We start from the raw sequence: 12923 nt of genomic DNA on the forward strand, positions 1-12923 counted from the left end.
TGAAAACATTATTTCTCTCCATACAACCACATCCATAAACATAAAACTTCGAAAACATTGAAATATTGATAAAAACAGTCAATATTCCTGTGACCAAAAGCACTCCCATGCTTTACAGGCCACAGCTTGAGAACAGAACATCCTACAAGTGGCTGCAAGTGGGCTCTGTCTGTTCGTATTGAAGAGACGAATGGATGTCTGTGTAGCTCCTACGGGTCGCCAGGAGAGGCTGATAAAGACCGCCTTCCGCCAAAGCAAACTCTTCTTCTCTACTTAAATCTGACCACAGAAACTAAACTTAGCGACGAAGCCGACCTCACCAAGATGGCGGCCCACCAGATGGTCTCTGTTAACTCCACCGGAGAAAACGGAAAACAGCTAGAACAGCGAAAATCGATTACATCCCCGGTATCGGGCAAGTCTGTTTCCAAGTTTACTTGAGTAATTTTTATGGGAGTAATTGTACTTTTACTTGAGTAGAGATTGCCAGTACTCTAGAAAGTAGAAATTTTGCATTCACACCTGCAGTTTGGGCTGACTGAACTCTGGTAATGACCAAACAAAATGTGCTCTCCAGATGGCTTCATTTTGTAAGGGTGGTGCTGGGGGTTGGTTTGTGGTGTTCCACATTTCCCAGAATGGATTTTGATTAATGGTGGTCAAGTTTCACGTGAGTATATATTTTTTTTGTTCCTAATTGTGCGTTTATATTTGTCAAAAAATGAATTGTACCTAATGCGTATGGCCGGATTGTTGGCCTGTTTTCAGCTGCTATTTTATTCAGGTCTTTTCTGATGGTCTTGCATTCTTGATGAAACCATTTTGCCTTTTATGGGCATCCATTCTTCTTTTCATCAGATCAGCTTTGATAGCTGCCTTATGAAATATCATCACATTTATACTTTTATTCACTTAGCTAATGCTTTTATCCAAAGTGACTTACAATTGCTATGTGTGTCAGAGGTCACACACTTCCGGAGCAACTACGGATTAAGTGTCTTGCTCAGGGACACATTGGAGATGTTACAGTGGGAATTAAACCCACACTAAAAGCAAGTCTTATCCACTGTGTCATTGCCACCCCACACCTTAATGGCCTTGTTTATACCATCACTGGTAGGGACATAGTGATTTAGGTCATTCATCAGATTAGGTGAGTTCAAGGCCATGATGAATTTGTCTCCACTGTCTGGGGCTCATCTATAAGTAGGATAAAATGTATACAGCTTACAAAGTTCCCTTCTGGTCTCACTGATTTGACCTGAGAGTTTAACCACATTTATTTGGTTGTGTTCTGAAAGGAGGGGTTGCTGCCTGACAGTGAATGAAAGTGGAGAAGTCCATGACAGTGACTGCATAGTGTACTACACTAGACCCAAGAACTGAGGAAATTTGTAAATGTGAAGCTCCCTAAAGAGTCTCCTCGGAACCTACTGTTACCTTTGTACAGGCTTAAGGCCAGACAGAAATGCACTACCTCCCAGCCACTTTGATAGTGAATGTTGTTCCAATTGGTGATGGTCGGACTGACAGGAGAGACTGACCAAACAACATGGTTGTTGCCCAGTGGGTCAGTGACATCCGGTTAATTTCCTGTTCGTCCTGTAAAAGTAAAAAAGATTCACCATTTGGGTTTTATCATTTATTTATTCTATTAACCATGAAACTCTCCCTTGTGCTGCTTCTCCATTTAAAGTGTGGCATCTAAGTAACAGCAGGTGTCTCTGTCCAGGTTTGTTATCCTTACAATGAAGGCTCCATAGGAGAGAATACCATGTTAGGAAAAAACCAGGGGTTGTTTAAGAGTTTAAGTTATGCCAGCGTGTGACCATGGCATGTTCAGCTCATGTAATTCAATTCAAGGAGGTGTTAATGACTCTACTTACCATCTGAATACCAGCAGCAGAGGCAGCAGCCTGACCTGGCTTCTCTGTCTATATTGGGCATACATTTACACACTTACAATTTGGACACTGTTTGCATACTGTTTATTTCTGTTTTATAATTGCTTCTGTATTAATGTATACTGTCTGCTATATAGCAGAAGGGAGTTACAAAGCTCAGTTTCATTATATAACCTGTTATATTGTGACAATAAATGTACCTACCTACCTATGTTTCATGGAGCAGTGCTGATTAATTCGAGTCAGAGTTCAAAAGTCTCACGCCCTGGGGGAAACAATACATCTCACTCAATAATAATGTTGACCAACAATGAATCTAATCCAACAAATCGCTTCACTCTCGATCAACACCGGGCAGAACTCTTAAAGGCTGTCACCCTAGCAGCAAGATCTGGTTGACTGTACCAGTTTCACTGTTTCAGCTAGAACAGCGAACATCGATTACGTCCCTGGAATCAGGTCAGTCCGTTACCATGTGAAGAACAGCCACCCTCTCCTCCTTGCAACATTCTGGCGTTCAGTGCAGAGAATTGCTGACTCTCAAGGCTTCTGCAAGCAATTTTACAGGAGCTCAAAACCAGAGTTATGTAAAACAAGAGTCATCAACTCACTTTTATTCCAGTGCACAGCTACGCTGCAACACACACACAACACATATATCTCCCCTCTAAATTAAACAGAAAATTAACAAAATTGTCCTTTAAACGGGTCAGTTCAAACCTTTAAAAGACAACATGAAACATAAAAGCAAAACTACCAGCAGAAATACAACTTGGCAAACAAGAAATTGGTGCATTACCGCCACCAGGAGTGTGGATCAAAGGATTAGTACTTATATTATTTACATAAATAAATAAAATAAACTCATATCCTCTCATTCATATTGTTTAGTCTAAGATACTGAAAAACAATTAAACTTATTAATTAATTAATTATTATTAAACCAAAGTGTACTATTTATCCTTCTGAGGTTTTGAACTAGCTGCCTTCTTACAACATGCTCTACTATTTCTTCTTGTCCACAGCAGTCACAACAGCCTGAGTTATGTTTGCCTATTTTCAATTATGTACTGTGTATTCCAGTGTGTACAAATCTAAGTCTTGATAGGATTGTTTGGTCTCTCCTGTTCCATCCTGCACATCTAATTTCTCCAACTATCCTGTGCAGTGGTGGCTTACCTGATTTGTATTTGTATAGCTCCCAGCATTATCATTTACATATGAAAGCCTCATGGGGGCAACACTGACAAACAAAATCCCAAAGTCAATTCCCGGCAGTCCCAGACATTTTTTGGTACTGGCCAGAAATTCTCTTGTGCAGGTGTTAACCTGAACTTCCACTTCCATTTTTCATGCAGTGATGTCTTGGTGAACTAGAAAGGAAGCTCAATGTCTGTGGGCAAGTCATTTAACATTACTAACAAACACATCATGGCTAGAACAGCTGGAATGGTTTAGCAGGGTTGCGTGCCACTTTGTTTCCCATGTACAGGTCCAGGGTTGAGTACAAACACTGGTTTGTTTTTTTTAGCAAATATTGAATTGAACAAAAAGACGAGTTGGATTAGAATATCTGACCCACCTTTAATTGCTGCATTGCAATTCACTCATTCCTTGAACAGCCCTCGCTCACCCATTTACTACTCACTGTATAACAGACCCACAGATGTTTCTTCTACAGTGAGCAGTAAATTTCGATTTTGGACACTTCTCAATCATCCCTATTTTTTGTTATCACTGACGGGTGTATAGTTGTACAGTTTTTTGGATTTTTAAAATGTAGTGCATTGAATTGTGGGATTGTTAGCAGAAAGTAGTGAACATGAATTTACACATTTTAGGTCCACTTTTGAAAAACTATATTGGGCATACATTTACACACTTACAATTTGGACACTCAAATAAAATGGTGGGAAATATAGTGCACCATATAGTACACAGTAAGCGATTTCAGCCATGTAATTAGTTTCATCCACGGTTCCTGCTGTGACAAGTAAAATGTCAGGCCTGAGAATCTGAATCAATGGGAATGATATATTTCACATGGATTTCAATTTCACAATAGAAACTGCTCTATATTCTATTACAAAACAAACAAATACTTAATATAGCAGCACAACTCAAAAAAGGTAAAAAAGAAACTAGTTTCAGTGAAAGAACACGATGGGATTTTCAGTTATATAGTCTGTGATGTTCTTCATCTCTCAGTAGCCCGTTAGCTTAGTAAGCTTTACTTGTTGAAGCAAATGGGTGAATTGTAGCCACAGTTTGATTGTTTAAAAGAGGCAGCACCCATTAGTTTATATGGACTTAATCAATTAAATTAAATAAATAACTAAATCAAATTGATTTATAAAAAACCTTGCTGCTGTGGGATGAAAAAAGACAAGTCTGATTTTGCATCATGCATTTCATTGAATTAAATCTCTATTCTATCATCTGAATTTAGAAAATGAATTGAGCTCGATCAAATTTCAGTTTCACTGTGTACTGGACTGCAAGGTGTCTGAAAAAGTTGTTCTAGAAATACACCACTTTTACCACTGGCAATTTTTTAGAAAAGTCCCCCCTTAAAACTGGCAGAGTCATTTGTCAGAGCAAAAGGGTCACAACAACGTACAGAAGACCATCAAAGTGAGTGAAAAGGAGAGCTGTGTTCCTAAATATTAATGTGGTAGATTTGCTAGACTAACAACTAATGCTGATTAAAATTGTGAATGTAATGACACACTGTTGTCCTACAACTTCCTGGGGCCTCACACAATCTGTCCCAGGCAGTTATTGTGGTAATTTGTTTGTAAATGTATTAGGTCGAATGCAGCAGTATAGCACAATATAACAAGAAATTGTGAGAAAAACTAAACGTACCAATGCTCTCTTCTAAAGTAATTTTTAAATTGCTGTAATCTCTGCTGTCTAAAAACTGCTGCAGCATTTGCTCCCCTCTGTGCTGCTGTTAGCTAACTGCAACTCCTCGACTCAGCTTTTGGCAAGCAACGGCATTCAGCAACCAAAGCAACCTAGGGCTTATGGGAGATGTTGTTCCTTATGGGCCACTAAAAGCATAAATATAGAATAAACATTATTAGAAGATTCAAAATCATAGTGTTTATTTCAACATATGAAGTGAGCCACACTCAGAAAGGCACCTGCTCCAAGGTTGGATTTTTAGTTTTTAGCACAGGTGTAATGTCAATGGGATTTTGAATGAGGTTTTCTTAGTTCTGGAACAGAACCGGATTCCAGTCACTTCGGGCGCTCTATGTGACCGTACCTTTAGGTTTAGGATTACTGGTTTTGGCTGAAATTTATCACTTCATCTACAATGGGCCAATAAAATGATGCCACATATTATAGGCTCAGAAATTATATTAACATCACCAACAGGCTTTAAGAGACAGTTTTCCTTTAATTTATCTTCACACTTTGTCCTGGGACAGATTAAAAAAAACAAAACAAAAAACACACACAATAGGGCTTAACCTGATACAAGCTTATGTCATGAGGGCAATACCCTAAAAATAAAATAGTTCATCATACCACTGTGTAGGTACAACAATTTAATTGTTGCTTCTCTATTCAAGAGGCAAAATGTTAGTACCTTCAAGGACCACTGTGTGGTAATGTTAATAGAGCAGCTGAATCCAGAAAACTTTCCTCTTTTAGAACAACCTTTAGCAGTCAAGTGATAAGAAATAATAAATATCAGAAGCTAAACAGAGAAGTTCACCAGATATCTTCCTTTACAAAATTAAAAATGCTTCATCCCTTTCGCCAGGAGAACAGAAACACATGTGGTTGGAAAAAGGTTTTCAAGTTCTTGTTGTCCTGTCTGACTGACAAACAGGTTGCAGAAGCTTCAAATGACATTACTCCTCAGTGGACTGACAAGTAACCAGCAGCACCCAGATATATCTACATTTATACATCTACAGTTTCTTTGATCATTTGTCTTCCATAACTCTCAACCATATAAAGTCATGCTTTGCTACTGTGCCTTTTTTTGCTTCTGATGCAAATAGAAAATGTGACGTGTCAGCACAAGCATGACATTCAAGTCCAAGATTGTCCTCTTGATCAGACAACGATGCTGCTGGATGCCTGTTATCTCTGTCAATCCAAAATTGAGACTGATGTTTGGTTGCTACTGCATTCCACTGACTGCCCTCTAGTGGTGTAAGCTGTGCACTACATTGCATCACATTAGAACAGTGGTTTCAGTTTGGCAGTTTATGATACCTTTCCATTTGTGCTGCTCAAGTGATTAGATATTATAACAGTTTCCATATACTATGGTATATTTTATAAGCCAAACACCACACAGCCATATGTGCTATTTGGATCTCAATTTGGGAATCTCAACCACAGAGAATTTCAGATGTTATGAGGAAATTTTTTTGCCAATTGTCCATGATGTCCTGAAGAATCATATGCAAACATTGCTCATACTGTAAACTACATCACAGAACTTTTCCCACTGCAGTTTACCATTTTGTTGTCTGTTAGAAGACAACTGTCAGCTAATAAACATCTTACTTTACATGTTGACCAGGGCCCATATTTATCAAACTGCTAAACGGCAGTTGGGTTCTTTGATGGCTGCAGTGCAGACATGTTTTAAAATGATAATACCGTTATACCGTATAGGTAATATGTAATGCGAAGCAAAAAATAAAAAGGAGTTTGCTCTGTAGAGCATTCTTCGGTGTAATTCTTAAATGTTTAATAAATATGGGCCGAGGGAGGTCGTAATGCACCAACTGGTTTTAGTCTGTCAGGCTAGATAGTTTCCATTTGGGAGGAGGCCTAGGTTCAGACAGGCCTACCAGACGTTAAAACAACACCCATTACACCCCCCCCAGTAAAAAGCCCTTAACACACATGGCATCAATTCCTCTTAAGGCGATCAATGTCCTGGACGTGATTGTTTTTAGTGAGCATCTCCCTTTGGTTCCCCGCACAGTTCATACAGGACTTCATATTGACAGTTCTGATATACTGTTGAGTCCAGTCCAGTCACTTGTAAGCTCTCCAAAACACACCACATCATGAAAACAAAGCCATGTGTGTTTTTGTATGTGTCAAAGATGACCGTCCACTTAATCAGCTCAGCAGGCACTTCATCAGATGTTTATGTCCCGGACATCTGTGGGTGTAGTTGAGAGGTCCTGCCCCTCACCGATGTTCTTAGTTTCCATGGTAACTGAGTGTTGCAGTTGTTGTGCCTGTCTGAGACTGGTTTCCAGCAGCGACTCGATTTGTTCCTGACACGCCCTGAGACAGTCCTGAAGGGCGGGAGTTCAGGTTAGTTTGAAAGTCAGAGATCATCTAATGCCTTGATTGCACGGCACGGCAAGGCACGGCACAGCATGCTTGGAAATGTTCTTTTATGCTTTTCCATTGACATCTCTGTTAATATAAACAGGGTACAGTCTAGACCTGTGGCCTGTACTACGAAGCGGGGTAACTTATCCAGGTAACTTCACGAGTAACTTTGTGACGTCAGATGTAACTTCCTGATTAACCCGTACTACGAAAGGAGGATAGGTGTTAACCAAAGTCTGTTGCCATGCCAATTTACGCTGCATCTCTAAACTGCTCTGAGCAGATTGTGTTCGTGGTTAACTCGAGGTCACCCTGCACGTGGACTACACACCACATCTGAACTCACTGTTAATGAGGAGAAGTACACTATTACCACTTAATAAAATATTTTTAGGTTTCATCCTGACTTGTTCCACTTCTTAACACAACAACATTAGGCTACGTTCATACAGCGAGCCCTGCACCCTCTGTGATTTTAGGGAGGAGATATTAATTAGCCTAATTAACCCAACAGTTTCTCAGATGTAGCCAATCTTAACTGTTTTCATGTATCTAGATTGACCATTTAACTTGTCCAAAAAATACGAAGCCAGGATGGAAGTTAATAAACCAAGAAAAAAAAAAAATCCTAGATGAAAGTGGCAAATGTACAAGAACAAAACTCTTTCAAAGTCACAAAAAATTATAATCAGTCTGGTGTTTTCTTCTGAAAACGCCCAATCCCCAGCAAAGTCTCTAAGGTGCATGATAATATAGTGATTGTGGGCTAAACTCACAAGTATTTCCTCATTGCTAAATCTGAACTGTCTAAGTTAACTTTCCATTGCATGCATAATACACGGCAGAGGTGTGTGTTGCAGCTTTGCAAAGTGAAGTTAAGGTATAAAAGATATGACTATAATGTCACAGAATATTCACGGTTTTTACTTGTAGATTAATCTTGGAAGTGAATGAGTCCATAAAATACTAAATAGAGAATTAGCCTACAATAAGAACACTGAAGAAAATGACAAATTTCCTCAGTGCGATGCCACGGTGTTAGATTTAGCCGTAAACGTGTCTTTAAACTCCTCATATCCTGACACAATCAACGTGCATTCTTCTAAGAAAAATACGGAGCATGCGGCCAAACACACCCCTTCTATGCGAATGCGCACATACTCTACTTAAGTTAACACCAACTCAACTAACATCTTATTCGCCGTCGTGGTACCGTTTAACAGTGTAGGCGGTCAGATTTTGTCAACCCTGAGTTTGCTTGATAACCCTGAGTTAACTCTGAGTAGGCTGCTGTTTATGCTCTATATGAAAAATGCTATTAGGTAACTTCTGCTACCTAATTGCATGTTTGTCATTGGGACTATGTAAATAAACCTGCTTTGAATTGTATCAAGCAGAGCTGAGCCAAGTCATGTCACGGACAGATGTACCCACCGGGTCACTCCTGATGGTCTGGGCCAGGTGCTCTGTCAGTTTCTGAGACATCATGGCATTGCCCACCATCGTCATCTGTAAGCCCTCCACTGCTGCTACCATGCTGCCTGCTGCTACCATCGACGGAGGGCTGGCTATGAATTTAACATCTGCGGAGCATTAAAATGGAACATGATGTTAATATTGCACCTTTCAAATAGCTGATGAGAATAAAGAGAACCAAATAAGGACAAAAAACATTCAGAATTCAACTTCCATAGTCAAAGATTATTAAGATTTAATTCAGACTGAAAACACGCTTGCACTGGTCCATTCACACACACACAGAGTCAGACAGTAATCTAGCAGGAATGTGCACATGCATGCATATGTTTGGCCAATGTAGTGCCACGCCACATGACGTTGCAGCATAGGTTTAGCCTGGTTCAACTTTCCTGCTGGGCACCCTGCGTTATTTTGGTGGAGGTTGCTGCCGAGCCCTGAAACAACCATATGCGTGGTGGAGTTTATTGTTTGGCAAAAAATAAAAATTAACTTGTGTCAGGATGTTACTTGCAAGATCAAACAAGTGCGCTTCCATAATCCACTGCTGTGTTTTTGTGTTATTTACTGTATGTAGCCACCGAGCAGAGTCATCCCAGTGGTGATGAGACAAGGGCAGGAAAAAACAGAACAGATAAGAGTCTATATTTGTCAAGCTGCACTTGTGTGACTAAGGAGTTATTGAAGTTCTTTTTTAGAAACATTATAATATGAAAACTAACTTTATAAAGTCAACCTAAAGCAAACATGAAATTATTCCATCATTCGTATCATATTCGATGTTGTAATAAACACTGCTGCTGCAGGGTCAGTCTGCCAGACTGCTATAGTGTGCAGTCTACTGCATAACAAATAAGGATGGCCTGGCTTAAAAAGTGCCTCAGTTGAAGTGCCACTGTGTTTATAGTGCTTATGGGAACACCTTACATACCTAAGAGACATTTCACCCCTTTTCATAAAAAGACAGTCATGTAAGTAATGTGGACCCATACATACCTGTGGCACACAATGCCACGAAGGTACGAGCATGCTTCCGGAGTATGGGCCTGTTCTCTCTCCTGACAGGCAGCTGTGACAGGAAGTGGTCAATGAAGTCGAGAGGAGTTACTGAGGCCAAGTCCCATTTCAGCTTGTTCAAAACCAGCAGCTCCATTTGCTGTGCGTGGATGAGAGAGAGAGAAGAATAAAAGGACAAGTTCAAGTGTGAGCCAAATAGACAGATGCAGGAGATAACAAAGATGGTGATGGTTTTTGTCTACTTGTGGGGACATTTAAACCATTAGGAATCCTCCTCCAAGGACCATAAATGTCCACAGTGAACTTCATGGTAATGCAGCACTTTTTTCAAGACACTTAATCATGGCCTAAAGAATTGGTCAAGAAAATTTTAATCTTGTGGTGGGGCTCCTTGATCTGAACAAAAATGTACAGACAGACACGTAGGCCAAATGCCACCCTTTTGACGTTAGATTATAGTGTTTTAATCCATAGGTCACTACTGAATGACCTACCAGCAACTGAGAAAGTGTGATAGAGTTGTCTGTGTAGATGCAGAGTTTCTCAGCAGTGAGTGGGATCGTCTCCTTCAGTTTGGATGCCAGGAGCATACAGGCAGCTCCAGTTAGCTGCAGATGGTTCTTCTTGGTGGGTTCAACTGACAAGAAGCGGTCCATGTAGTTCATAGCTAGGGGGAAAACCTCCTCCTCACACTTCTGCTCCTCACACACCTGCACAGACAAACCAGACAACAGTACTGCTGTTAAATACAGTTAAGTCACAAAATGCAACTGACACAGCTTTTAGCACCACAGCTATCCCTGCCCTAATGGTCTCTTACCCTATAAAAATAATGCCAATACGCGAGGTATACAGATTTTAAAATCGAAGAAAAGAGAGCACTGGTATCACTTTCGGCCCATACCCTTAGTTTTGTTCATCCCAATCACCTACATGCTTCATTGTGTACTTCATTTATACCTCATGTACAGCATGCAAAACAGGTCACAAGCCAGTGTGATGCCTGTGTAAGCTCAAAGAAATCCTGTTTTTAGTAGTATTCTGCAAAAAAAAAAGAAAAAAAAAAAAAAAAAGGTGCCGCTAAAAATACTTTACAACTATTTCTATTTGTGAAATTCGAGAAAGCTTTAGGTATGGTTTCTAATGGCAAGGCTCATGATACTGAGAAATGTTGTCAGCAGTTAATACAGTGATGGCAACTGGCCGAAGCATGGCATAGTTAGGTAATTTAATAATAATTTCCATTAATAAAGTCCATTACCAACAAAAAATAAATTATGTCAGCAAAAACGGGTCTGGCGAAAAACTGACGTTATGCTCAAATACAGTAAGTGTCCCAGAAACTGTAAGATACAAAGAAGAAACATCAATTTCAGCTCTATGGAAAGAATTAATGGAGGTAAAACTTCCTCGCGAGCCCCCAGCACAAAGGCGGCGCGTGGTCTGCGTATACCGCAGCATTTTCCAAAAATACTCCAAAATATTCTTTGAGTTGTTCAACTATATATTATGGATTGCATTCTCTGTGGGCTTGAAATTTCATACTATACAGTTAAAAGGGCATGTGAACAGGAAATAGTTTATTTTATGTAAAGACGGCGTCGATATGCTTTTGTTGAAGCCATGAGAATGCTAACTTACTCTTTCACTCAATGACCTGCTTTAAATGCCCAGTGTCCACATGGCAGCGTCATGTTGGCCGTCTTAAGAGGCTACACCTAGTTAAAAAAGATGCATTATGGCCCAGTGTCATGCCCACGGTGAACCTATGTTTTGTACCCGATAGCAAACCTTGTAACGTAACTCCTGAAAACAGAATTCCAGACTCCATCAAAAAAACACCAGTGAGAATCCAAAAACACTGTTTGTTTATGGGCAAAAGACTGCATTACATGTAACCCGTCTGTGCACCACAGAGTCTTTAGGAAAATAACTTCAATAAGGCATCAACTTTGTTTAGGCTACTTGAAAAAAAAGAAATCGCATACACCTTTTATTCGTCTCTTCCACAGAATCAACAGCAGTGCTAGAGCAGTCTGAATCCCCTTCTAAAGTTAGTTAGTTTGACAGTTAAATTACATATAGCGGGCTGAAATAACCAGCGACTCTCAGATAGCTTAACTTACTCACAAAGGACAATCCATTATTGTACCAAGCAACTCTGCAGATAAGCAGAGGAACTTTGGCCTTTACTCACCTCCAGCATCCAGGTAGCCACGATCCTCCTCATACACGGAGCCATTTCTCTCTGGACGCATTTGAAATAGTTGGCAGCCGGGAGGTACTTTTCTTCTGCCCGCAACAGGGCGTGCAGGACCCGGTCAGTCAACAGGTTGGAGTCCCGGTAGGCCCTCCGGATGGCAGGCCTGTCCCCCTCACAGCACAGCAACTGAGGTTCCATTGACTCTGCCCGCGGCACGCTGTGTCTGTTTCAGCTGTGTGTTACTTGTCACTGTGGTGAAAACTTCCACCTTAAAGCAAGCCTCGGCTTAGCTAACAAAAACGAATCATTAGCCGCTATAATAACGTTACATAGAGTGCGGGGGAATATCACCTCTAGGTACCGGTCCGGTCAATGTACACAATGATATGATTCTCCGTAGCGCCAGTGCGTTTGTTTAATCCTTCCCCGTCGGATTATGTGTTACTTTGTTTTGTTGCGCACAACAGGATCACAGGGCAGAGCGGAGTAGAAGCGCTCTTCCCACAGCAGAGAAGCACGCTTACCACCATCACCACCCTGCTGCTGCTGCACCGGGGTCACCGCTTTATGACCGCACCGCGTCAATACCGTCAGTTTAACAGGATCACACGTCCGGCCAAGGATTTCAAAATAAAACAACGCAGCGTTTTCATTTTTTACCAACCGCTGAATATTACGTCTATCATCAACTATAGGCTATTTACAGGGTCAATTCACCCACATTTCGTTTACTAGATGTCAGTGGTGGCTCCTGCCAAATCTCACAGGGCGCAATTGTTGCGATGATGGCTAAGGTGACCAGTTCAATGGTCTGTCAGCTAGAAGGATTGTTCCTTAGGCTACATACTGTACAGTATTTGTGAACAGCTACATCCTGAAGTTCATTGTCAATGTCTATAATGAATGAACATACCACAGTGAAGATCAGTTTAAAGACCTTTGGATGTAAAGGCAACTGCTTTAACAATAATGACAAAAAGAATGACTTTCACAATCAT

General features: G+C 40.5%; 1 protein-coding gene across 1 annotated transcript; it reads right to left on the minus strand.

Annotated features, from left to right (window-relative positions):
• Positions 1-5293: 5293 nt before the first annotated feature.
• On the minus strand, positions 5294-12473 carry LOC123962521 (G1/S-specific cyclin-D1-like). The gene is made up of 5 exons (XM_046038695.1): positions 11920-12473; positions 10217-10432; positions 9702-9861; positions 8664-8812; positions 5294-7189 (listed from the first exon to the last, which is right to left on the minus strand). Exons 1-5 carry the CDS (start codon positions 12121-12123, stop codon positions 7028-7030), a joined length of 891 nt encoding a protein of 296 aa, XP_045894651.1. The 5' UTR covers positions 12124-12473; the 3' UTR covers positions 5294-7027.
• Between the last annotated feature and the right edge of the window lie 450 nt (positions 12474-12923).

The sequence above is a fragment of the Micropterus dolomieu genome, linkage group LG22 (assembly GCF_021292245.1).
Source record: "Micropterus dolomieu isolate WLL.071019.BEF.003 ecotype Adirondacks linkage group LG22, ASM2129224v1, whole genome shotgun sequence".
In the NCBI taxonomy this organism is placed as follows: Eukaryota; Metazoa; Chordata; class Actinopteri; order Centrarchiformes; family Centrarchidae; genus Micropterus; species Micropterus dolomieu.